General features: G+C 36.6%; 1 protein-coding gene across 1 annotated transcript; it reads right to left on the bottom strand.

The window, feature by feature from the left end:
• Positions 1-812: 812 nt before the first annotated feature.
• On the bottom strand, positions 813-5,099 carry LOC150079031 (uncharacterized). The gene is made up of 2 exons (XM_090382928.1): positions 2,534-5,099; positions 813-2,437 (listed from the first exon to the last, which is right to left on the bottom strand). Exons 1-2 carry the CDS (start codon positions 5,097-5,099, stop codon positions 813-815), a joined length of 4,191 nt encoding a protein of 1,396 aa, XP_090239054.1.
• Between the last annotated feature and the right edge of the window lie 22,859 nt (positions 5,100-27,958).

The raw sequence follows: 27,958 nt of genomic DNA, 5'->3' as shown, positions 1-27,958 counted from the left end.
AAAGTCATAACTAACCTGAAAACATCCAGGCTCGGATAAACATATCTCTTACCAGAGAAGGTCCACTTCACTATACAAATACTTCTGAAAATGGGACTCTTCTCTTTTCATCATATTGCATCACTTTCACCGCTTCACTGGCAACAAGAAGAGAAATCCTCTCCCTGCCCTCATTAGTGGGATCTCGCTCCTCATAGATTGTACTTTGTTCAAAAAGACCCTGAGTTGAATGAGGACAGTTAGTGGAAGTCTTAGGTCACTTTCAAGACTACCCGCAGCCCCACGATGACGAAGGTGATGTACCCAACAGGAAAACAAGAAACATAGCGTTTTGGGTATGTTTTTTTTTTTTTCTTTTTTACTTTTTTTTTTGTCGAGGACATCTTGAGCAAGTCCTTTCCAAGCAACCAGATTTCCGACGGGTGTAAAGCTCCCTGGTAACAATCAGGCAACACCACACCAAGATTCTGCTCTGATGCTGCTTGGACGCTAACATCTAATTACTATAAGATAAATTACAATGTTAAATGAACTGTACTCTAATCTATGACCAATGAGCTCAACCTGTGATATGATTCATGACACTTGTACATATTTCACAGAACAAATTTTCAGGAAAACATTCAACTGGTTTTGATTTTGTCATCTTAAAATCTATATAAGTAAGATAGAAAAAGCAACAAGAAAAACAAAATTATATAGCAGCTTTTACATTTTGATTACTTGTTTGTGATAATCACAAAAAACCTAGTCTTTGATAAACTACACTTTGCAACAAAGGCAGCCTTTGTTGAGGTAGAAACCACATTCCTTCATGCTGGCGTCAATGTGAAAGCAACAGTCATGGGCTGCAAAACCTTCTGGCAAACAGGAAGATACACCAGAGATGGCACAAATGTACCATTTGGAGTGACTCCATCACACTCTGGTTGGGCAAGAAGGAAAGGTTGCATGATAAAGGATCCTGCTGCTGGTGGATTTTGTGGCATGGCAAATGTCATTGGAAGGTGTGGGCTGTTAGATGGGGGAGGTATTCCTGACTGAAAGCTTCCAGCTGTTGTAGACAGTGGTTTTGGTGATTCCTGAGATGTATTCACGGGTATGAGGGAACTGGAAGCAGTGTCACTTTCCTGTTGGGCAACCTTGGTTAAGTCTGTGTCACTATGGTGCTGCTTATTGATATGTATCTTCAGTACATTCCATGCCCTTGTTGCAAAACCACAAAAACGACATCGGAAAGGCTTTATGCTTTTCTGAAGAGTTCCTCCTTTTCTTCCACTATGGACAACATGAATATGGGCTAGACACATCTCCCTGGTCCGGAACTTCTTGTTGCACTTGCTGCATCGATATCTCTTCACTTTTAGTGGATGCTGTATCTGACCCAAGGCTTTATCCTGTGTACCACTAGCTCTGGCACTTTGTAGATTCCATGGCTCATTTAATGAGGATGTGGAGGGATGCGAACGCTGTGAATGAGGTGTAAGTAACAATGGTTGAGCCATATCTCTGAAGGAGAGACCAGCAGCTCGGTGGCTTAAAAAGTGGCGTTGTAATGAATGGTTATAACGATATGCACGCTGACAAATGCGACAAACAAACTTTTTCTCTCCTTCGGTGTTTACTCCAGTATGTCTCTTCTCATGTGCGTACAAGTTGGACAGCCAACGAGTTGAGTAAACACAAAAGGAACAGTGATAAATTCGACTGCCACCTCCCCCTCCTCCAGACTGTTTTAACTGTGGTCGTGGTTGATTTGACTGGAGTGTTGCACTTCCAGGTGAAGAACTGCCATTCAACCTAGGCTGATCCTGGACCATCCCTCCAGAGGAGTCGGATGTTGTGTTCATCCCTGAGTTATTCCCGGCTCCCAACTCTTCAGTTGCAGATTGATGGTCCTTAATCAGGTGGACATGAAGTGCTACTTTGTCATTAAAACCTTGACCACAGATAACACAGATACAGCTACTATCTACCAAGGGATTTTCCAGTTGGGTAGACAAGTTTTCTTTAAGTATGTTAGCATGGTCGCTTGCCATATGGGCTTTCAACCACTTGATGCTTTTGAAACGACAGTTACATATGGGGCAGATCTCTGGATAATGGTTAAAATAACGACTAGGATCACTTAAGTCTAGGCAATGCGGGGAATTAACTTTTTCTGGTAAGGAAAGCTGGTTTACTGACTCTTTTACTTGGGTTGGTTCTTCAAAAATTCCATGGGTATTCTGCTTGTGCACTTTTAAGAAGTATTTGCTGCAAAGTTCTTTTTGACAAATATCACATGTAACACCACCAATTATGCTACTGCGAGCTGCCTCGTTGGGCTGGTTATCAAGGTTAATACCATGCATTTTTAACATATGTGTCTTCATAAAATATTTATTACACAGTTCTTTGTTGCAGATATTACAGTAATTTCGTCCAGTGATGTTGCGCGATTTAGAGTCGGTTGTTACTTGAGTGGATGGGGAGTTGCTCGTTGTTGTAGTTAAAACTAGAGGTTTTATTTGGTTCATTTCTTCCAGTGGGTTTGGAGTTTTCTTGGGAGGTGGAGGAAGAGGAAGAGGAGGTGGTGGTGGAGGAGGAGGTGGTAGTGGTAAAGAAGGAGGGGGAGGAGGAGGAGGGGGAGGGGGAAGAGAGGAAGAAGAGAGCTGTGGTATTGTTGCATCTGGTGGAATTCCATGGATATTCTGTCTGTGAGTTTTTAGAAAGTATTTACTACAAAATTCTTTTTGGCAGATTTCACAGTATGCTTCCGAATCCACAACGGCAGATGAAGTCGAAAATATTGGCCTTTGAAGATCAGATACAATATCAGAAGACTTGGAAAAACTGGAAAACTCCATTCCTAGTCCCACATGCCCATCCTCATTTGGCAATACTCCATGTTCATTCATCATATGTGCTCGTAGGAAGTACTTATTATCGAATTCTAAGCGGCAAATATTACAGGTGATTTTATTACTTTCAAACCCTGCAGAAGCATTCAGTTCTCTTATCATTATCTGAAGTTTTTGAAGATCTTGACTAGCTGCATCTTCCTGTAAACTAGGAGCTATATGTTCTTGCATATGATTTTGCTTATTATTAGTCTCACCGCTTTCTTTACTGTCTTGACTGAATCGTTCATCGGCTGGTGAACCAGGTTTTGATTTACTTTCCTCCTTAACATAAGGAATGTTGTGAGTATAAAATTTGTGCATTTTTAAAAGATAAATGCTAGAAAAGGGCCGATTGCAGAATTCACACGACAGATCTCCTGGATGTTCAATATGTGGATGATCATGGATTTCTTGGTTAAATTGAGATTCCTGGTGTAGCGGATTTTCTTCAATGTTATTGCTAGAAATTGTTAAATTAAGTGCATCCTGGGTATCACTGTTAGTACCTGGTTGATACATCTGTGATAAGGACTGTAATGGTAAGGGTGGTTGTTGTTGCTGCTGCTGCGGCTGCTGCTGCTGTGGTGGTTTTAATGCATTTTCCGGAATACTAACACCGTGTTTGTTAAGTTTATGTGTACGAAGAAAATACTTGTTGCAGAATTCTTTACAACAAATTTCACAGAAGGCATCTGCATTAATCACTCCCATCTCACGTAACTTTTCTGGCGTAAACACATGACTGGCACCATCATTTGATGATGAATTATGTAAAGGATTGATGGCTCCCTGAATATCACACAAACTAGTGCTTACTGATACTGATACTGGTGGACACATACTGGGGGTACTACTTGTTATTACACTGGTTGATACTACCGAATGTGAATTGATCTTGTGATTTTGTATACTGTACAAAGAGGGAAATTCTGGTCTAGAGATGTCTCTATTTTCTTCCTGGAATGTATTCGTATTTCTGTCATTGCTGATGGTGCTGGTCGTGGTTACTGGATTAGGAAGTGCCAGAGGAGAACTGCCCTTCGTGTCCACTATAGAGGGGGTACTAACAGGAGACAAATTTAATGTGGAATCTGCAACACCATGAATCTTTTGTCTGTGCTTCTTTAAAAAGTATTTGTTGCAGAATTCTTTTTGGCAAATTTCACAAAATGATTCCATGTTGATCATTCCTGTTCGAGGAGTCAGAGATTCAGTTGGAGAATTCTGAAGTAAATGTGGCAATGGTAATGGATTGCTTAAATTGGGAGAAATAAAAGAACCTGGATACGGGGAACCAATGATTGAATCCATCGAATAGATTCCATGTTTGTTAGCTTTATGTGTTTTTAAAAAATACTTATTACAGAATTCTTTGTTACACAATTCACAGTATGCTTCTAAATTAAAAATTCGAACACCAGGAGAGGAATGAGTGTTTCCATTTGAAACAGGTGGATTCTGTCCCTGAGGAATAACTGGAAAAAGGAATGGCGCCATTGGATTTGGAAACATGGACAATGGAACTGAAAGACTACCTGGTTTGCTGTCCTCATTTCTGGAAAATGGAATGAATGGCGGCGGCATTGTTGGAAATGGAAAGTGGGGATTCTTAAATTCCCTGTTCTCATGATGAGAATTGTCTAATGAGCTACCTGTAGATAATTCTGTTGAAGGTGGCTGTGGTGATGCATTGTTAACCTTCACTAAAGAGTTTTCTTTGGCCGACTCAATGACACTGCCTGAGGTAGATTTGTTGCAAGACTGCTGTTGGAGCTGCTTTTCTAGCAATTTCTGTACGTGTTCATCCTCAACATGAACTCTTAACAGATCTTCTGTTTCAAAGAGGCTGTTACAATGATGACATCTGAAAATGCTTGCATGTTCAATACTATTTTTATCTTCGCATTTATTTTCTAAATTAAGAACCTCTTCAGGATGATCGCTGATTGATTCTTCCTCACATTCTTCTCCATCTATAAGTGGCACAACAGGAGCTGTGTGGTATCTAACTGGATTACTCTGTTTTCTTCGTTTTTTTGTCCTGGTTTCTCCTGATATGCCACTTTCATAAGTAGGAGGACTTCTGTTCTGATTTTCGCTACTGTTCCCATCTTCGTCTCCTGAGCATGTGTGTGTGTCAGCTTGGGGTGATACACGATGACTGATCAGGCCATGGTGAATAAGCTCAATTGGCTCGGCTCTTTCAGAGTTCATTCTTAAATCAGCCGATTTATCTGCATTAATCCAAATCATGTATATTCTCTTGTATTACAAGTAAATTTTATTCAGATCACCTTATTGTTTTAGACGTTCTTACTGCATTCTTCATTGTAACAGCAGTAATGATGAAATACGTGTTGCAGCCTGAAAAATAAGATATATAGCATAAGTTGCAATGTTTTAATTGTAAGGTAACTAGAATAATAGTAAAAATTCATGGTTTCGATTCTCATTAAGAAATACACTGAATTTCCACAGTAAGAACTAGAGCAGGCGTTAAGCGGACAAACTGAGCGATCGCCACGGGACGGCATTCAGTTCGGTCGCTTCTAGCGCCTGCTCTCATTGGAATAACATAGCAAAAATATTAGGAAACAGTAAGAATATATTAATATTAGGAGCACGGTGTTAGAAATAAAAAACATTCCAAAGCCAGCCTCGCCTAGTACAGCGAAGTAACATACGTTCTTAGTTTGATTTATAATTTTTTAAGTTTTTGTTATATCATATATTATACAGTACAAAGTTACCCATTCATTAATATCATTGGATATGGATTGAGATATTTACAGGTGGCGGAAGGTAATTTTATTGTGTCAGCACTATTTGAGGAGCAGTACAGCATTTATTAATGCGGTGCGGAATTGAGTTTTTTTCCCCGAGAAGATGCGTTTATCTTGGTGCATACCTTGGACTCAAATAATTTTTGCAATGTCAAAGAGGCATTAAGTAATAATTATCCATACAGGCCTGTACCAAGAAAAAAAAAAATCATTCATCGCATTTTCTTCAAACGAAGTAGAACGCGAAGTGTGAGTAAATGTGTAAAAAGCCAACGGTTTAAACAGAAGATGAACTGTAAGATGAAGGGCCTTTGAGATCACCTGGAAAATCTCCAGCTTCTTGAAGCTTCGACAACAGTGTCGTATAGTAGTGCTTAACGAGCTAGGAGAAAGTTAAAGATGCACATGCATCGAATTCAGCTTGCTTACGAGCTCAATGTCATATCAAGAAAGCTAAGGCAGTATGCCCTAACTCGTTTCGTTCGTCAAAGGATAAATGTTCTGGATAACTTATTTTTCTCAGATGAAGCCTGATTGCATCAAATGTACAATTATCAAATACTGTATTGCATATAAAAAAATCCTCGCACACTATTAGAGAGATCCTTATGATCACAAAATTTGGTGTGCGCGCGCGCCACTTAATGTAGGAGGATTATAGTGCTACCTTTCTTTAATGAGACAGTGACCGCTGAAGTATACCAAGCTATTATCCAGCGGTTCTCTGTCTGATCATGCCCTTGTGGGTAGTACAGTTGGTATAATCACCGTCCTCTCCACATAATGTGGAAAGATCTGAGTTCCAATCCCGTCAATGATGTGAGGAATTTTTTGGGGTATTTATTCACAACGTGACTGACTTAATAGGTTTCGGAAGAGTGGGGGGAGCATGATTTTTTTATCCTGGCAACCTGGGTTTTTCGTCCAGCAAACAGCAAATCGACCACAGAACACATGCAATTTACTGATATATTTTTTACGGCCTAAGTTGCTGATGCTAAGTTGCTAAAGCCCTACAGCAACAACAATTATATGATCACTGCATATTCGCTGCTGTGGTTGCAGGACAGAACAGTTGCTCACAGCGATCGGACATCAATGAATTTACAAACAAGTTCTTTGATGATCCATTATTTCATGGAGTTTATGGGCGAATCTCTCATCTTCCGGTTTTATTTATGTAGGTATTGAAGCAAAACATTGAAAACTGCATTTGTCCTATCTATGGATACATTATTCATAGGTTGCATCAAAAACATTAAAAAAAAGATTGAATTCATGTTAGTCCTTTTAAATTTGAATAGTTCCAGCACATTTTGTAACAGTTCTAACTAAATTCTGTATACAATTTTTATTTTTAATATTTTGTTCCATTCCAAACTGGGTTATATTTTAATTGTATAACTGTTTTTCATCAACTGTTCGCTATATAATGCATAACACATGTTATTGAAATATTGGGACACAATTGCATAACCATTATATATAAAATATTAACTATATATGATGTAGAGAGCTTTTTAGCAGCACATGACGAATGCTGCAGGATGCATCTCGTACAGTTTCAAGCGAAATGACGCGCGCGGTGGAGCTAAGCAACTTCGAACGCGAATAAGCAGATGGGCTCTACATTGGAGGATTAGTTTTAGACGGATTTCGGAGGTACTGAAATTCTCACGGAGCGCTGTATAGACAATCGTATGACATTGTGAGAGGAAGAGGGAGGTGTAATTTAAGCTATTTTCCCGTATTTATCCGTAACTACAATAATTCCGCGGTGACAATTGTTGCCTATATGTTAAGACAACAGCTCCCCTCAAGTACTACAAGCTAACTGACTGCACTAGTGATCAGAAAATTTTCCAGGAGCTGAGGTGGCTCTTTATTATTTTAACAATATACAGGGTAAGAGATCTATATTTCATGAGTAAATTGAGTATATAACATCAGAAAAAAAAACATTTATTATACAAAATACCATTTATACATACGTACAGATAAAATGGCTAGTTATTGATTTTTAATGGTTAGTTAGCGTGACTTATTCGAGTAGTTTAATATCATGGCAACTCGTTGTGAAGGTTTTCACAATATTAGATATAACTAAAACTATGCCAATTTATCTACTTTACGATTCACTACGTACAAAAATGATGCATTTGCACTAACTCGTACGTTCAGTGAATCGTAGCGCGAGGCTCTAGCCCAAAATTTGTCATAGTCCTTTACCTCATTTAATTCCTTTTTAGTCCTACACTGCCTCGTCTTATAATTCATCTCTTTAACAGTTCATTTCTGCTCGTATTAGTATCAGCCACATAGTGCAAGGAAACCATAGGTTTATGTTGCACTACCAAAAAAAAAAAAAAAATATATATATATATATATATATATATAATACATATAGTTAAATAATAAAAATATAATGAGAGAAAAAAAAGAAAAAGTACATATGAAAATACAAAACAAATTATGCGCTCCAGTCCTCACGTGGGCTGGCCTTTGAATTTATTCAAATTGTCGGCTTCAACTACCTGCGGAGGCAACTCATTCCAGTAATCAACGATTCCCATAACTACTGGCTAAAAGAAAATTTCCTGTAATCTAATCTAAACCTTTTCCCCTGTAATTTGAATTTATAGCCCCTAGTTCTGATTCTTTATAATGATGAAAATTTTACTAACCTCCTCTCAGAGCCTTATAAGCCTCAGTCATGTCCCCTCTAAGGTATCTGCTTACCAAGCTCTGCAGCACACACAGTCGAAGTCTTTTTTTCGATCTCACCATGGGAGCTTCCTGTCTTTGGACCCTTTCAAGAAGCTCAATGTCTTTTTTTCAGATGAGGTCTCCAGACTTCGACACAGTGTTCCAAATGCGGTCTTACAATTGTTCATACAGTGGGATTTTATACCTTCACATCTATACAGGATAATGTTCGATAAATCATCGATAGGACACCATGGGCTTTCCTGGCGGCCTTTTTACACTGCTCAGAAAATTCATATCTACTCGTATCGTATCTCCCAGATCCCTTTCTTCCATTACTATTTTTCATCCAACCCTGACAAGTGTATAAGTTATTTTGATGTTGCTGTTCCATAAGTATAGAACCTTGTATTTTCTGAATTAAGACATGGCTGCTACTTTTCTGACAGTTCTTGAAGCAGCGATCCTTCAGGATGTTTGTCATCCTGAAGGAGCGCTGCTTGGCACTGATCATTAACTACTCTCCCAATCTTTCCAATCCCCGTCGTCTGAAAATTTTGACATAACACCCTCTATCCCTTCGTCGATGTGGTTTGTGAAAATCAGAAACAACATTGGCCCAAGAACCGGATCCTTGGGACCCCACTTCTGATGTTGCACCAATCTGAAGAATATCCATTAATCACAACCCTCTGCCTTGCAGTCCATCTTAGAATATTTCCAGTAATCCCAAAATGTTCCAGTTTATACAGTAACTTCTCATGACGGACTGAGTCAAATGCCTTAGTAAAATCCAAATAAACTGTCTAAATTGTTCCCAACATTCCCTAATTTACTGTGTCAAAATAGCTTACCAGGTTAGTCAAACATGATTTTCCCTTCACAAAACCATTCATTCAGGATGCCATTTCTATCTAAATGTCCCTGAATTGCGCTCTTAATCACTGCTTCAAAGATTTTCCTTACCACTGAAGTCAGGCTAACCGGTCTGTAATTACCGACTTCGCTCTTATAACCCCCTTTATGTATTGACGAAACGCTGGCGCTTCTCCAAACCGAAGGAATCTCTCCAGAGTCCAATGATGCCCTCACAGTTAACCTCAGTGGTTCAACACACTCTTTGGCCGCCTCCCTAAAAATTATCGGGTAAATGTCACCAACTCCAGGAGCATTACTTGCCTTTTAAGCTCGAAATTTTTTCTAATAAACACTCATCTGTAACTTTATTTATATACATTTCATTCCTATAGTAATCATAACATTTTTATTATATTATTTACACTTAATATTTTTTAACGTTACACATAGATTTGGTCAGTTCTGTTCTTAATTTAATAAAGTTCTGAAAATTCTGGATCCAAGAACTTAAAGCTACGTCCTTCCGGAGCCTTTTCCGAAACTCATAAGCTATCCGGGGACCCGCTCTCCAACCAAAATAAGCCTTTCCCGATTTCCATACACAAACCTTCCATCACTCCCTCTCCCTCCAAGGTTTTCACTCGAAAAACTTAATTTTCCCTTCCAATATCTTATCTCCGTCTTTCTAATTACAATTTAACCCAATCACACTGTTATTTCTCCAAATACCCATTCCCATACGACTGCAGTTTTAATGTAATCTAAACTCTTTGTTTCCTACTCAACGAAACTCTTTCACCTGTTTTCCTCCAGCCTTCCCACGGACAGCGTCTTTGAAGCCGCTCAATTCCAATACCCTACCCACCCTATGTGGCGGCGTTCTAAAGTAGCGTTGGGTGTTACACATTAAAATGTCGGGCTGCATCCTTAAGTACTTTCCAAAGTTGCCCATTCTTTCTACCTTTAGCTTTATTCTTTCCAATTTTAAAGTTCTCCGCTCCGTCTTTTGTTAGTTGTTTATTTCGAAAACTTTAATTCTTAACCTTACTTTTCCACACCTACCCATACCGTGTCTTTCTTATTCATTAAGCACAATACAACCAATCTTTCCCCCTTTTTTTAAATAGACTATATATATATATTTTTTTTTTTATTTTATTATTTTTTTTTTTTTTAGGAGCATTAGCAACTAAGGATGGATGGATTTTGGATTTTATTGGCGCATTAGCCACTAGAGCTATAATGCGCCAAGACCAGGTATATATAAAAATTAATATATAAATATAAAACCTTATTAATTAGGCCACCATGTCCAGATCTAATAACAAATGTTTAAAAAGATAAATCAATAAAAGAAATAATAACAGATAAATTTTAAATATGATTAAAAACCTTTATTGCTTTCAAAAAGCTAAAAATAGCAGACACATTGTCATTGTCGGATAAAATCTGACTGAGTGTATACGGCTCAGTCAGATGGTTAAAAGCGGTAAAACGGATATTGCTAAAATCTGGACAGTCAACTAAAATGTGTCTAACAGATAAAATTGTGCCACAGGACTCACACATAGGAGGGTCATCAGCCCTCAGCAAATATGAATGAGTCAAATGACTATGTCCTATGCGGGTCCGGGCAAGAAAACTTCCTCCTTACGATTCCTGCGCAGACTAGACTGCCACGGTTCAATTACAGGCTTTATAAGATATAATTTATTCGCAGTCTCTCTATTCCACGAGTCCTGCCATTGGGAGTGTATGTTTTGGTGTATTATTTGCCTGTAGTCTGTATAGGGGACTGACAGGCAGCGGTTATTATTGGGAATTGCTGATTTGGCTGCGGCGTCAGCCAAACGCAACTAAGGCCATATTGCTCCGGGAATATGCGGTGGTCATTTCCTGACCTTTCTGCATCCTCCGTATTTGGTGGTGACGGGCTCGAACCCCGGTCTAATCAAGAAGCGTGTGCCACGCACTGCTTCTCCTTCCCACCTGGCTACGGAGGCGCCTGTGAGACTATATATCTAACAGCATGGAATGGAGTATTCATGGTTTAGTTGCATCCCACAAACCTAAGATCAACAGTAGGCAATGCTTGGCAATTGTTAGAATGACGCTGAGTTTGGAGAAATCGAATAAATTTGTTCTGTGGAGTGATGGTGTCATGGTATATATGCTCCATTATGATGGAAGAATTCGGGGTTGATGAAAATCAAAACTGGTTTTCCCCGTAAAGATATCCTGCCAACTCTTCCATGTGCCTGCTTTTTTTTTTTTTTTTTTTTTTTTTTAATAAATCAAAATCACTTTTATAAACAACTAATTGTAAGATCCCCTGGCTTTCTGCGTAAGGAATCACTAGTGCATAAAATCTATGTTAATAAAGAATCTTATTATTATTATTATTGTCCCAAATGTGAAGTTTTGTGATGTTATGATATAAGGCAGTAGTTTTCAGTGCGTATCGCAGAACCCTGTGATTCCCTAGAGTTATCTCAAGGTTCCTCAAATGTTTTGGTATTGTCTTATTTATTTTTAATTACTACAATAGTTTTTGTGTTTATATATTTTGTAATATATTGGGCTTCACGAAAAACTTGGGTTCGCAAAAGCGTTCCGCTGTTGAAAAATGGTTGAAAAACACTGATCTAGGGGGATGCATTTTATTGGGCCGATATTGATTTTAGTAGAGAGTGTCCGGTCCGTAATATATTAGACGTTGGTTTTGAGTGCAGAACGGAGCAACGTAATATAAGCATTACGGATTTTTTTTTTTTTTTTTTTGATAATTCTAAAAATAAGCAATTTTTACAACTGAACCATGGCGTATGTTTCATTATTTTTCTGTGTATTTTTTATGCAAGCTTTAAATACATCAGAAGTGTAACAAAATATTATTACATAAAAAATATCAATTATGGAAGTTTCAGACTACAGCACATTATTGCTTTTCTTTTCTTTTTTTTTATTTCAAATTATTTGCGCTTTATGTTATCAAGGTTTATTTTTTATTTTTTTTTTATCATTCTTTCATTCTGTACATTACTGACAATCTCTGAAAATGTCACTAGCATAAATCAATCTAACAGGATTTCCGAGGCTGAATATCTTGGCTAATTTGTGGATCTCTGATTTGAAACCAGAAGATAAAATGCTTATTATAGAACGCAAGTCTTCAGTTAGTAAGTCGCGATTAGTATTTATTTTTTCAATGGTTCATAAGCGAGAATGCTTGCTCAAAGTGCTGCCAAGTGCAGTGATTATTTGTTTCAAGAGGATTTTGATGGCGAAAACTTTGGAATAGGCAGCCTGGCATAAAATTGCATTAGATTTTTCGTCAGAAGAGTCATTATTTTGTAATTTAATCATCTTCATCGAGGACTGCAATGTCAAAAGCAAAACAGTTTTAAAACATGCGGATTTCACTTGAACTATCAATTTGCCGATACTTTAACTTTCATTTTTGCCGATTTTCACGATGTGAAAATCCGCATATTTTTGAAAGTTTGATGAAAGATTTAGCAGTTTTGCAAGAAGGTGAATAATGCAAGTATTGTTCATTAATATGTTTGTAAAGCAATTTCAGTTCAGCTTAAACATCGTAACAAATGCCAGGCAATAATTTATCTTTTCCTTGAAGATTCACATTAAGCCCACTAAGATAACCTACGTCCTTAGGAAAGTGAGATCTAGATTCATTTGATAATTGTGACAATAGTTCATCGTTTTCTGCCATGAGACTACCTATTATTATTAGCCGTATGGTACAAGGAAGCCTGAGGCTTTTGCTGCACCAGCCAAGAAAAAAAAAAAAAAAATTTTTAGTTACCCAGAGAGAGAGAGAGAGTCTGAAGAGAAGGGAATCACCAAGAAAGAGAAGAACGATGATATCCAGCAGCTCAGGACCCTATGTGTGCCAGGCCCCATACTCACCAGATGTGAACCCCTGGGGTTAAAAATTCATTTTTAAAACCTTTAAGTACTGTAGTAATTTCATGTTTCACTTACTATCTAAGATGGCAAGTTAAAAAAAAAAAAAAATATATATATATATATATATATATTATATAGATATTATAAAAAATGAACTACAGTCTAGCCGTACATATAAACAGATAACATCTTCTTCTAATATAATAATCAAAAAATTAATTGCATTGCATAAAAAATTAAAGTTAAAGTATAATAACCTAAAATATCCATTTATATATTGCATACCCAAATTTCACAAAACACCAATTGCTTTTAGATTCATAACATCATGTAGAGATAGTTATGCGAAATTTCCCGGAAAAACGTTAGAAAAGTTACTTAAAAGTATATTAAATAACTTAAATAAAACTATTATAATAAATAATAACTTACCTATTATAAATGCTCTAAAAAATAATAATATTCATCAAATACAAACTTTTGACTTTAACAGTCTATTTACGAGCATTAACCTTAATAACTTAGAAGTCGTCCTCCAGAAACTATATTTAGAAAATAAAAATGCTATAAAGGTTGATTTAACCTATTGGAATTCTCTAATAAAATTATGCATCTTTAATAACTATGTATATGACGGAACATCGTTATATTTGCAAGTCACTGGCACCCCTATGGGAAGTCCAGCATCAAGCATAATCGCAAACCTTTATCTGTATTATACAGAAAGAGAATTTCAAGATAACCTACTTATATACAGATACGTAGATGATATATGTGTTTTTAATTGTCCACATTTTGTCCAGGATTACAGTGGATTATATCCAGGGGAGCTTGTGTTGGAAAAAACTAATAGTTCCGATACTATAGCAAATTACTTGGATCTTCATATAGAAATATTACATAATAATAAAATAGACGTAAACGTATATAATAAAAGAGATGCATTTAATTTTAACGTAGTCAGCCTTACAAACTGGAAATCAAATGTATCAAAATCAGTGCATGCTAATATAATTTTATCGCAATGTTTAAGGATTGCTTATATCTGCAATAGTAATAAAAATTGTTCAGCGGGCTTAACAGCGTTGTACGGCAGGTTGATCAATAATAATTTCCCTATCGCTTACCTGAAATATCACTTCAGGAAAGCAATTAGCATAATTAATTTCAAAAATTTGTTTTCTGAACCTATCGTTTCAATATAATTTTCAATAAAATCGTTATATTTAGTGCCATGTATATATGTAAATAGGATACACTTTGCATTCTTGGTGTCTTACGGCGTAGAAAACTTGTACCCACCGGCTTGCAAATTACAGTGTATCATTTTTTTTTTTTTTTTTTTTTTTTTAATACATATAGTTAAATTCTTTTAATTTACTTAAATTCACGCTGAGATAACATGCAAATTCAGCTCAGGGTCCTACTATAGGAACGGGTTTGCGATCCCGGGCATACCCGAGCCACAACTTATATCTTGTAATGCCTTTAAGCTGTCCTACACTCTTTATTTTTATTTCTCCGAAATTATTAGGGCAATCCGAGGACGTAGGAGAAACTATTTCTTATCTATACCACTATTTTTCGCCTTTGTGGAGTTCAGGTTCTATTTTTCCTACTCCTTTAGTTTTTCTTCTTACTATCTGCATGTTTCTCTTTGCGTTAATTTAATTTAATTATTTATTTTTACCGTATCCATCACATAGGGGGCACCACATATTATTTTGACGACTATTACATTATGTCCTAGATACGGTCAAATGTAGTATGTATTATATATTTAATCTTGTTTTAATCCTTAAATTACGTTCTCTGTCGGGTCAACGATGATTAATATATGCTTACATTTATATTTTACTTATATTTCTTACCTTTGATTCTAATATTTCAAAATTTTTCTTAATTAATTATCTTCATTCGATTTATTTATATTCGATTTATGTTCGGCCTATACTGGTTTATATTTGGTTTAGATTTAAATTACTTAGCATATATTGATCATCACAGAAACAGAGAACTTCTTGTCGTTTTTTGCCTTCATTCTGGGTGGTTGGCCCCAGTTGAAGTCATCTAGATTGTCGGTAAAAAGCGATAATAATAATAATAATTTTTTTTTTTTTTTTTTTGCGTTTTCTTAAGTCCTTGATGGTATTCTTATTATTGGATTGATTTACTTTTTCTATTGATATTCTATATATATATATATATATATATTTTTTTTTTTTTTTTCAGCACTGTATCTCCTACCCTAATCAACCTATGTTGTATAATAGACACCACCATCATAATTTGTTACAAAGGCTTCCAGAAAATGGTGAATTCTGACATAAATGTCATATCTAGCACAAGTGACTAAATTTATCTTGTTACTTGGAAGGTTTTCTTAAAACTAAATCTTAAACAAGTTTTACAGAATATATACCTGCAAGGTTAAATAACTTTCTAAATCTAGCAAGTTGACTGGACAAAATTAAAAATTTGTCCAATCAACTTTTTTTCTGTCTCTCTCTCTCTCTCACTGGCAGTTTATGTCGAAGCCAACGAACCAACCCTACCCCACAGGTGTCAGCTGCTTTCTCTGCGTTTATGCATTCAAATTGAATTCCATTCCAGATCATTCCACATGACTATCGGTGTTTATGCCACGTCGGGATGTGACCTATGATGCTCGCCCCAGCGCAAACCGATCATTTTGCATCCGAGTCGGAGATATTCTTAGTAATTTCCACCTGACTGTCGATCGTGTCTCACTTTCGCCTAAGAATCCTCTCCCATTTTGAAATAACCGCTTTCCAGTTTGTGACTTTGTCTTTTTGGTTGTTGTTTGGTTTTTAGGAGCATTAGCAACTAAGGCCATATTGCTCCGGGGATATGCGGTGGTCATTTCCTGACCTTTCCGCATCCTCCGTATTTGATGGTCACGGGCTCGAATCCCGGTCTAATCAAGAAGCGTGTGCTACGCACTGCTGCTCCTTGTCTTTTTGGAAATGGGGATAACTTAATACACTATCATTAGTTACATACCGAATATCGAACCCGGTTTCGGAATTCTTACCGATCTATACAGATAGTTTGAATATTCAGTAGGATCTGCAGATTTTCGGGACACTATTTTATTCTATCAGATTCCTCTCGCTTGTAGTGTCTATACTGAAGAGCTATATTCCTATAGGGAACTTGCTATGGGGCACATACAAATTATGCAGTATATATGCAAAATCTGCAATATGCTATTCTCTCTATATAAATCCGGTTTGGATATCCACTTTTGCTGGATTCCAGGTCATAGTGGAATTAGAAGGAATGAGTTAGCAGACGAAGCTGTCAAACCTGTAGAGGCCCTTAGTTATCACTGTCATTTGTTCCCATACACTGATTATAAACCGGTAGTCCCCCGTCAGTGTACTGCTGATTGGCAAAGTTTATGGAATGAACAAGAGATAAACAAACTGCTTAAGATCAAACTGGTAATCATGACACTCAACTCCAATTTACGCAGAGAGGAAGTTATTCTGGTCCGACTTCGCAGAGGAAATAGTTGGCTTACGCTCTTTTTTTGCTAAGGACTGTGGATCTCCCCCTCCCCCATATGAACATTGTAGGGAGCATTTATTATCTATCCGGAATACGCTGCTTGAATGCTCATATTTTATTAGTGAACGATATAGGCGATATTCACCGCCTTTTAAACATTTTCTCTGGGCCCTCTACACTCAAGCAGATTTTAACTGACGACAACAATGTGTCTTGAGTATTCTCATTTTTAAGAATGACGAACTTGTACTCGTCAATATAACTAACGACTCTTTTTATCCCCCCCCGCCAAATTCCATCTTTTATTCCATCCGGTGACTGTACATATGACGCCTGTTTCAATTAAATTGTTATTTTTATTAATTTTTATTATTTTATTATATCATTTGAATGGATTAGTAAGCTCAATGCTGATGGAATCATTTCTCTTGCTATAGAACTCGCAGTATAAATACACAATTCTTCGTTCGTAGTAGTGTGAACGGCATCGATTTAATTGTACCTCATATTGTGACTGTCTTCACAACGAGTTACCATGTTTTGTACTACCTCGAATAAGTAACGTTCACCAATGGAGAAGACTATTGTTACTTATTCTCAGTGGAAACCACCAACCCAGACAGCACCGTTTGAAAACGGTACGGGATAAAACACTGTGTTATCCACATACTATACCTATTAGACTTAGGAAAGCAAAAAAAGTGTAGGAAAGTGATAGTAGGAGAGGAAAAAGAAAACGAAATGCCGTCGAAAGAGGCAGTTTTCTTTCTCCAACTAACTCACTAAACTCAACCACTCATAAATCCCCCTAATAGGCAACGCTTCCCCATTAGGGAAGACTGTTGTTACTTATTTGCGGTAGCGAGGGCCCCATCAAGACCCTCCCACCCCAACAACAAGTTTCAAGGCTTATTGACCTATCACTGGTGGCCAGGTAAATACCCTGGTTTTGCATATCATGCCAACTCAGTTATGAGGTATAACTCCACAATATGGGAGATGCCAAAAGGTGTACAAAGTGATATTACTAATAAAAGTAGATGCACAGGACATGGTGTGCTGCGAACTTGTGGTTTACCATAGAACTCTGTGTTCTATGGTAAATTACAAGTTCGTAGTACTGTATACACGGTCCTTCATTCGTAGTGGTAAACTCCGGTAGCGGTGTGGGCGGCATCTATTTGTCTCATGTTGTGATTGCCTTCACAGCGAGTTGCCATGTGTTGCACTTCCTCGAATAAGTAACGCTGGATTCCTACCCGCCCACCAATGATAGGCCAATAAACCTTGAAATGGTGCCGTCTGGGTGGTGGTATCCACTGAGAATAAGTACCAATATAGTCTTCTCCATTGGTGAAGCGTTACTTATTCGAGGTGGTACGGTGCATGGTGGCTCGTTGGGGGGAGGCGGTCGCCGTATCAGATAGTTGAATCGATGCCGTTCACCCTGCTACTGGTGTGGTTTGCTGCTATGGATGAAGGATTGTGTATTTCACTGAGAGTTCTATGGTAAATTGCAGGTTCGCGGTGTATTATGCCTTGTGCATTTGTTTTTATTAGTAACTTTCTAAGACTACGCATATGAGGGGCATAAATTCAAATTGAGGAAGGATGATTGCAGGATAGATGTACGGAAGTTTGACTTCAATCAGCGGATCCTATGTGGCATTGAAACCTAAAACAAACAAGCTTTTTTCTCAATGGAAAAAGTTGTTCCCAGTCATCGGTTTGGTCTAAAAACGCCATTGCTAAATTTCTGAAACCAACGTAAACCAATTATATATATTTTTTTTTTTCCGAAGGAAAAAACAAAACAAGCACGGTTTTCTGTGTTGTTCACTCATTAGTACACCCGCGTTTTGCCGTTTGTGTCGCGTCTCCGCACGGTACGACCGTCGTGTTATCATTATTATTATTTTCTTCTTGAAATAAAATGATTTATATTCTTTTCAGAAGCACACAGATGATGTTTTTAGACCAAGCTGAGAATGGAGGACAACTTCCCCATTGAGGAAAAAGCAGTTGATTAGCCAAATTTTTAATTTAGAAATCATAGAATCTAAATGGTAATACCCCAATTTTAACATCAAATACAGATATGACAAAAAAAAAAAAAGGTCCAGACGACAAACAGTTTAAACCCTAAAAGAATCGAGATAGAGTCCAGTGTTTTTACGTAAACACCCTGTATATTCCCAAGAAGGAAAAACGTAACCAAAATTTTCCAATTTGATTTCAAACGAATATAATTAATACTATAAAACTTAGACCACAATTACATACACTCTACTAAAAATTCCAAAGCAATTATTTTTATGAAAGATATTTTTATGGGGCGAATAACTAAATGAAAAAAAAAAAAAAAAAAAAACTACATTATATTAACATACAATATATCTTCGTTAATATAATTTGCTGACCGTTACGGGATAATAATTCTAAGGTTTATTCAGTTGTCCCAATTAATGGAGTAAACTATTATGCTAAACGCTATAAATAAAATACGTGCGCCCCTGAAGAATCGCAATGACCTTTTTGAAAGTTTCTCGGCAGTTCAAGAATATTTACTGTGTTTAATTAAACAAGCCCTCAAATTGGGTTGATTTCCCCTATTGCCCGAAAGTTTCTTATATTTCCCTACCTAAAGAGAAATAAAATGCAAGTTCTCATCTAGGACCATAAATAAATTGAACAATCTGGCAAAGACGATAGAAGTCTCAGTATACGACGAAATCAGCCCTTTCTTTCTTTAAGAATATTAATGAGGCAAATAATGGGGTTTATACCATGTCAATCAACAGCAACCAATCTATTAAAGTTTCAATTAGATCAAGGAAAGCGATTGACAAAAAATATGCAAATTGACGTAAAAAAAAGTATTCGACTCTGTCTCATTCCATCGCTTTTACACAAACTTGAATTTTATGGTATTATTGGATCAGCATTAATTTTCTAACAAACGATATGAACAAGGCAAAACACTGAGAGCTGTCCCTCTTCTATTCGTCATACAGAGACGAATGCCTCAGAGGTCCGTGTTGGGCTCCTTTTTCAGTATCTTTATAATTGACGTGCTTTCAATACTGTCTGATAATAAGACTCGATGTGTGACTTATACACGTGATATTAGGATAGAGGGTAAGCAATAGGAGGGATACATTTATTGTAAAACAGTTTTAGTTTAATCGTTCTTAACTTGATATATAATATTAAACTAAGAGCATAATAATTCGTGAAAGATGGAATGTGCCTCATCAAAGTTTTTTTCACTTTCATATCTGAGTATATAATCGCTGCAATTGCTATCCAATTTCTTCGGGCATTCATTGGCCTGATTCCATTCAGTTGTACTCGTTTTGAATTACAATAACCCCAGGGGCTCACATCTGGTGAGTATGGGCTTGGCACACCCAGGGTCCTGAGCTGGATATCATCATTCTTCTCTTTCTTGGTGATTCCCCTCTACTTTTGACTCTCTCTCTCAGGGTAAATTGGGATTTTTTTTTTGTTTTTTGTCCGGTGCAGCATAAGTCTCAGGCTTCCTTGCACCAACCATATAGCTAATAATAAGAATTTTTTTACTTTTTTTTTTGTTATTGTTGTCTTAGAAATTTTCGAGGAGGAGGGTAAGGCCACAAGGATTCAGTATATCATGTCGGTAAACTGCTATCATATTCGAAAGTCGGTTTACCTCTATTGCAAAAATGAAAAATTTAAGTTTCTGGGAGAAAAACTATGCAACCGTCGCCCAAGACCGACAAACCCGCCCACACTATGAAAAACAGTCCATAAAAGTTATTACTCTTCCAGTGATGGAAGTTTAAAAAAAAAAAAAAAAAAAATATCCTTCCTCACCATTGGTGAAATATTCTTGTTCAGCGGCGGAAGCTGAAAAATTATTGCTCGTTTCCACCACTGACCAAAATCAAATCAATTCCATTTAACCATAGTGAGAGAAACTAGCAACTTTGTTGAACTACCGTGAACAACTGCGCAGCATTCGCGACTGCATGATTTTTATGCATCGCAAGTGCACAATAATCAAATGATTTGTTCTCAGCTTAAGTTGTTCAACAAATTTGTCTGTATTTTATGTAATGCATTAAAATATAATATTATACAACCACGAATGTTCCTTAAAGGCTTGAAGTACCTTTTTTATTGTGTATTTTCCTACTTGCGATAAAGGGGATGGGGATTATTGTTATTTCTCTTGTACTATGGAGATATTTTGTAAGGAAGTATTATTCGTGCCACATAGATACTAGTTGAAAAGTTTTCTCAACTTTTCAACTAGTTGAAAAGTTTTGTATTTTCCTACTTGCGATAAAGGGGATGGGGGATTATTGTTATTTCTCTTGTACTATGGAGATATTTTGTAAGGAAGTATTATTCGTGCCACATAGATACTAGTTGAAAAGTTTTCTATCTAAGAACTTAGAACTATTCATGATGTGTCTTCCTTTGTTGTTGGGGAGGAACGGCCGATTATCCGACGAAAACACTCTTCCACCTAAATATACAATGAAAACTTTGTATTCAGATTTACTATCTTAGAACTACACAGGCGTCGTTCCACGATAGTAAAAATAACATTCCGAATTTCGCAAATGCGTACGCGCTTATGAAGCTAGACCGTTTTTTCCTCCTCCTCTATGATACCAACTATTGATCTCAAAGCATCCCCTTGCAATGCAATGACTTAAATGCAACTAGCTGACTTATCAGGAATGCATATATCAGAACGTGAACACGAACACTTCTTCTCTATTTCTTTATGGGGATTATCAGTACGCAGACAGCAGATTACTGCATCGGCTCCACGTGCCGCGGATTTTAACCAACTAGTGGCAGTATAGTGTTTAGGGGGTCAGGCGCCACCAGTGGATTCTCACATCTGTGCTATAAGTATTCTTGTAAAGAAATACAGTGACGCTGTAAAAGCTAGAAAAAATGTTGTAAAGAGTTGTGTTGGTTCTGTTGTGTTATGGCTTTTGGCCGCAGGATCCCTGGTGGAACCCTACGTTGCCCGTACACACCGCTAGGAGTAACCCAGGCTGCCCATTATTCTCTGGTTGGTCTCCGCCTGAGCTTCCTGAACGGAGACCAAATTAAAAAGCTGGCAGGAACCGCCAAGTTTAATAAATAAATAAACTGTTATTTATGTTATAAAATGTTAACCCAGTAGACGGATTTTCATTAAATTTTAATTAGATCCAGATATAGCTGGGTCTTTTAAAAAAAATTCGTTGGGCCATTTCAAATGTCATTAATTGGTCTAATAAATAAAAATTCGGTGACTTCCTCTCCCCCTTCCATAAAATCTTGATTTATCTAATTTTTTTTTGGAATATTTGGGGATTAATTATTTTATGAAGAAAAGTTGAGTCGACACTAACAGATTTTAGAGAAATCTATACTGTTTAAAATTTCGGATGTTTGGACGTTATTCGAAACACCTCAGCACCCTTATTCCGGATTCAAAAATTGTAATTATCAGAAAATTCAGTTTTGAAAAGATATTTTTGTTTAAAATCAATAGGGTGGAAATACCCTCCCCCGCAATGACGGGGAGACCATCTCATTTCCAGAGGCATGCCTCACTGTTTTTAAGAATATGGGATGGTCAGAAAAATTGCAGCTAAGCTTTAATCCAGCAAAGTGTAAGGTATTACTTCTGGGGAACAGTAATCCCAAAATAGCTTATACACTTAGTGGAGTTGAACTAAAGCCGGTAGTGGAGGAAAGGGACTTGGGTGTTACGATACGGTCAGACATGAAGTTCTCTGATCACTATAGACAGGTTGCAAAGAAGGCTCATGGTATCCTATCGATGATTTATCGAACAATTGCTAGTATACGTCATATTTTCATTATATAAGACTATTGTTAGACAACACTTGGAATACTGTGTTCAAATATGGAGACCTCACCTAAAGAAAGACATTGTGCTTCTTGAAAGGGTCCAGAGATGGGTCACTCACCTGGTAAGATCGGCAAAAGGATGTTCATATGAGGAAAGACTTTGAATATGTGGGTTGCAGAGCTTGGAAACTACGCGACTTACAGGAGATATGATTGGGGTGTTTAAGCCTCTATTAAGAGGCATAAATAAAATGAATGAGGACGAAATTTTCACGGTTATAAATGATTCTAGAACTAGGGGCCATAATTTCAAGTATTTGGAGGGGGGAGATGTTTACGCTGGATTGCAGGTAGTTTTATTTTAGCCAGTGAGTATTAAATTACTGGAATAAGTTACCGACATGGGTGGTAGAGGCTGACAGTTTGGGGAAATTCAAAGGTCAGCTGGATAATTACCTACGGGAGGAGGGAAACGCATACGTTGTCTATTTCCTTTTCTCTTATTAATTATTTATTTATTTTTAATTTTCTTCTTATCATTATTTTATATTTATTATTTTTTAAAATTAATTAATTATTTTTATCTTATTTATTTATTTTATTTCTTTGGCTGGTGCAGCATAAGCCACAGGCTTCCTTGCATCATGTGGCCATTGCTAATACTAATATATGCCCTACATAAACCTTGTAAATTTGGAACAATATATTCGATGCTTTCCAAAATTTTACAACTTATTTAGAAAAGTCTTAGGGCTGTTTCTTGTATTTTCTGTTTGGTAACCTCCTCTGACCGGAGTATAAACAGAAAATTTATTTATTATTAATTGTTGAAGACCCATTTTCCCTGTGAATCCCACTATAAAAAGAACCAAAACATAAATCCTACTTCGAGGCTACTCATTACATGAGTATCATGTAAAATTTTTGTAGCGTGATTCAAGTTCATTATTTGACAATCGAAAGCGCTTGAAGTGTAATGTAAATGAGTCCAGTTTTAGGCGCATTCGCATATATATATATATGCCAGTTGTCTTCACCATGCGTATGCATGTAACAACTCGCCTCTCAGTGGGCAGATTTTCATGAAATTTATATATGGATTTTTAAAAATATTTGTCGAGTCATTCTAAATCTCATTAAAATCGGACCAATAAAATTCCAGCAATTATTTCCTTTTCCACACAATTTGTAGGGAAAAAAAAATTCATACATTAAATATACTTTTAATCCCTGTTACTCTTTTTAATACAAAAAAAAAAAAAAAGAGTAACAGGGAGGAGAGTAATAAATATCATAGAGTTATAATTAAACTGAACTAGAGTGTTCTATAAAAATATAATCTTAGTAATTACTTTTCACTTCTTTTAATCACAGAAAATGAAGGGGGAAAAAAATCGAACGCTCCTGAAATTTAACGCACCGCTACAATAACTAACTTGTTAATGAATTAATGCTTCTATACGAGTAACAGTACCCTAATTATTGCTATACAACAGCGATGATATAAACAATTTTTTTTGCTTTGAAGATTTATTTTTTTCTGCATCTAATGGTAATATCCTAAGACTTTTAAGACATCTCACAACGTAAAGAATGGTGGTGAATCACTAGCGGATCTAGAAAAAATGACAGGAGGGACACAATTTTGTGTCTTGTTTGTGCACAAACAAGGCACAGAATAATGCACAGAACAAAACAAATACGACACTCAAACGTAATGTGACTGGCGGACACAGGCACGCAGCTAAACTCTGAATGTACTTTACTGTAAACATTACGCACGACCAAACTACGTGATGCCTCAAACTAGAATGGCGATCACATCAGCATCAGTGTTTTCAACTGTAGTCAGTTGAAAACAGCCGAGCCACAATGCAAAAAATAGATAAAATCCTACGTTAACAATAAAAAATAATAATAATAAATAATTTTTTTTGTAGCTAAAGGGAATTAAACGATTGGTGTATATTTTCCGAAAAACGACAGGGGAAGCACGTGCCTCTCCCGTGAATCCGCCTATGTGGCGAATGAATCCCAGCCACGCTAATAAACAGATATGCACTCTGTTCCACTCACTTAAGATACTCAAGTTCACTTATCGTCTTAAAAGTGTGATTCTGTTCTTGATATGGCATGAATGAGACTGAAATGTTTTGTTTTTATTGAGCATCAAGAGCTCAGCAGACTAGTTGTGAAATGAAAGACTAAATTAAAAACTTTAAGGCAGTGACATACAAGAAAACTATGTTAGAAACTACTTTTGAAGTAATCCTCGATCAGGGCTAGGAATGGATCGGTTGGTCACAAGCATCGGTAATACCTTGTATATACTTAATTATTAACGACCCGATGTATTAAGTCTATCACAGTTTGGAAACTTCCGGCAATGGTACCAAAGGTGGCACCAAACACAACCCTGATTATTACCACGAAACGATTTCATTTAAATCATTCTATGAAGGTAGTGTTACCAAAGTAGCCACAAAAACAAACAGGCGTTTCTGTGTTCCAATATAATTTCGAAATGAAGTCCAAAAAATGCATTTCAAACATGGCTTCCTCCTTAAATTTTTGTACTTTACTGTTCACTCTGCCTCCACCCATTTTTGGAAATTAGCGACAAATAGTTCTAGTAGACCAGCGTATTTCAAATATTCTCCACTTGCATCAGAGAACCCAATGAGTGACTTGGGCATCTAACCCGGAATCACTATGATGTTCACACCGAAACGAACCAGGTACACTATTCCTGAAAGACTGAAATGAACAGGAGTCGGGACATTATCCATTGCGAATGTCGAAATGTAAAATTTTACTAAAAGGAACGCTGGTTAATAAATTATCTTGTGTTTCTACGGTTAGCAGGACTTACATTACTTAATTATTAATAGTCTGTCTCGTCGCTCCCAGCAGAACACATTTGCCTTCACAACGAGCTGTTCTGGTATTGTACTACTTTCAAATACACGGAATCGCCAAAAAGTTGAGACACTGATATGGCAGACTGTTTTAGGACTTAGTTTCCTCATCAGACAGCAGGTGGTCTGTAGTGCCGATACTAAGGCAAAACAATTGTTTGATGTGAACTACCATGGTATATGAAGTTACTGATTCCAACTTATAAAATTATTATTGCTATTTAGCCTTACTGAAATCATATGAAATTGCGAGGGCTATCTTTTCCTTTAATGTAATACATAAAAGGCCCAGGAGTGATATAGTAAATCAAACCTTTATCGAAAATGTTCCAAAACGACAATAAAACATTTCACCAAGAATTTTTTTATTTTATTTTTTTCTTTGAAATAATTTTGAAAAAAATATCAGAGCATTCATTAAGTCCTTTAGATCAAGAGTGCTCACTGACCGAGTGGCTGCCCCGGACGCTATGATCCAGAGGGTGTTACGTGTTCGAAGAAATATTATAATTGTTTGATGTGAACAATTTTTCATATCAAACATCACAAATTTTTTATTTTGTGATGTGAATGAAAGCATTACGCATCGGAATGATCAAGGCGTTGGCCACAACAGTAAACGCGTTTGACTTGACTACTCACTCTGTGTGACCTCTAAATAGGGCAATGTTCTTGTATTTGTCTATATTGTAAATGACTAACGCTATGCGGCAGCGCGGAATATAAATATAAAATGTATTTATTTATTTATTAAACGCACTTCAGTCAGGATTTCAATATTTCTAGATTATTAAAGCCCTATCTTTGTTCCCCTATGTCACAAGAACGACTGAGTTCACTATTTTGTCAACAGTAAATTAATTAAATATGCTAATCTAAAAAAAAATTAGTCAATTAGTCTTTTTATTTAATTTGTATTCTTATAACGAAAAATAAAACACGATTATGTTTTTATGTTGTCTGTATCGTAATCCAACCCGCCTGCTGTTACTATGCTAGCAGCAATGGTAGAAGCTCTGAAAGCAGATATCGTCCTGGACGTTTTATCTCGAGTCGACTGTTCAGACCTATTGTATTGTACAACCAAGGTATTATATTAAACGTTTGAGAATAAGACAGTCGATTGTTATTACTAAAAATAGTAGGAGGTCAAATTAACGCCAATATCAGGATTTCTAAGTAATCGCGAAATTCCATTAAAAAGTGATGAAAAAGAACAGTTTGAGTATGATTTGACCCATGATTTCAGAAATTCAGCTTGCCAAGTATGCGCGAAGTACAATGACTGTTTTAACAATTACTCACTCAACAGGTTTCCTTTGAGCTGTGTCGGGGGAGGCGAAATCTCAAAATTTCGAAATTTATTTTCCCATAGAAAATACAGGGTGATTTAGAATTCATGCATCACAAATTTTAAGTGTTAATTGATCACTGACACTGTCTACGCGGTAGCACAGTGGTATCGTCACGGTCATCCCCACACCGGTTGGCAAAGGTCCGGGTTCGAATTCCGTCGATGACGCGAGGAACTTTAATGGGCTTTTTTCACTCCGTCGCTGAGTTAGTCGGTCTCACGCGTAGATAGCAAGGTTTTCACCCCAGAAACTGAGGTTTTTTCGTCCAGCAAAACATGCAAATCGACCACAGAACACACGCAATTTACAGACACAAATACGGGTATATGTAAAAAATTACCGGGTGACCCTATGTCACAAGACATTAGGATCACCCGGTAATTTCTTACATATAATAATTTGGTTGATTTTTCCAGCAGTTCTTATCTTAGCTTTCAGTCACTTAACTAGTAGGTTATGTTCTGCTTTGGGAAAATTCATAATTGAGCATCCACGAGCCCCGAATTTTTATCTTTCGGACTACCTAAAAAGAGTAGACCTGCATACACTAACAACTTTCACATATGAAAAAACTAAAAGCCGATAAGAATTTCTATATCAAGTTTAATTAAACACGATGAAAATATTCGCTTGCATTTTGGAAAGGAGAACACCTTTAACATTTATTGTAGTAAATCTATTATAATTATGTTTTTAAATTAATAATCGAAATATAACTTATTGTAACATCTATTATTAATTGTATTTATAACACCAATTGAAATAAAACTGAAAATATACAATGGGTTGGGTGCCTTTTGAATCGCCCCGTATAACAAGGATGGGTTAAATTCCGGATAGTACAATCCGGAAGTACAATCCAACTTAAAGCTTAATATTTTATATACAATTTTAATTAGAATATGATTACAGTAATATACAAAGTCGTTTAATGCACTGTATAAAAATAATACAGTCGACTCACGATTATCCGGATTGGTTGGGAATTAAATCGAAATCCAGGCTAATCAGCAAAATGAAAGAAAAACCCATATGTGACAAAATGGTAAATTTATTTACATTGGCAAACTTAGCCTACTACACTGGCAGTTTGCTTATATGAGGCACTCAAAAAATTATCTACC

The sequence above is a fragment of the Mastigoproctus giganteus genome, chromosome 10, assembly GCF_048544385.1.
Source record: "Mastigoproctus giganteus isolate SK-2022 chromosome 10, ASM4854438v1, whole genome shotgun sequence".
Classification (NCBI taxonomy): domain Eukaryota; kingdom Metazoa; phylum Arthropoda; class Arachnida; order Uropygi; family Thelyphonidae; genus Mastigoproctus; species Mastigoproctus giganteus.
Note: the sequence above shows the minus strand (reverse complement) of the source record. Positions and strands in the feature narration are given on the sequence as shown.

Coding starts and splice junctions, on each gene's coding strand:
- LOC150079031 (XM_090382928.1), bottom strand. CDS start 5,099: ATGAACTCTGAAAGAGCCGAGCCAATTGAGCTTATTCACCATGGCCTG. Junction 2,438..2,533: donor ACCTCCCAAGAAAACTCCAA/ACCCACTGGAAG, acceptor ACTCTAAATCGC/GCAACATCACTGGACGAAAT.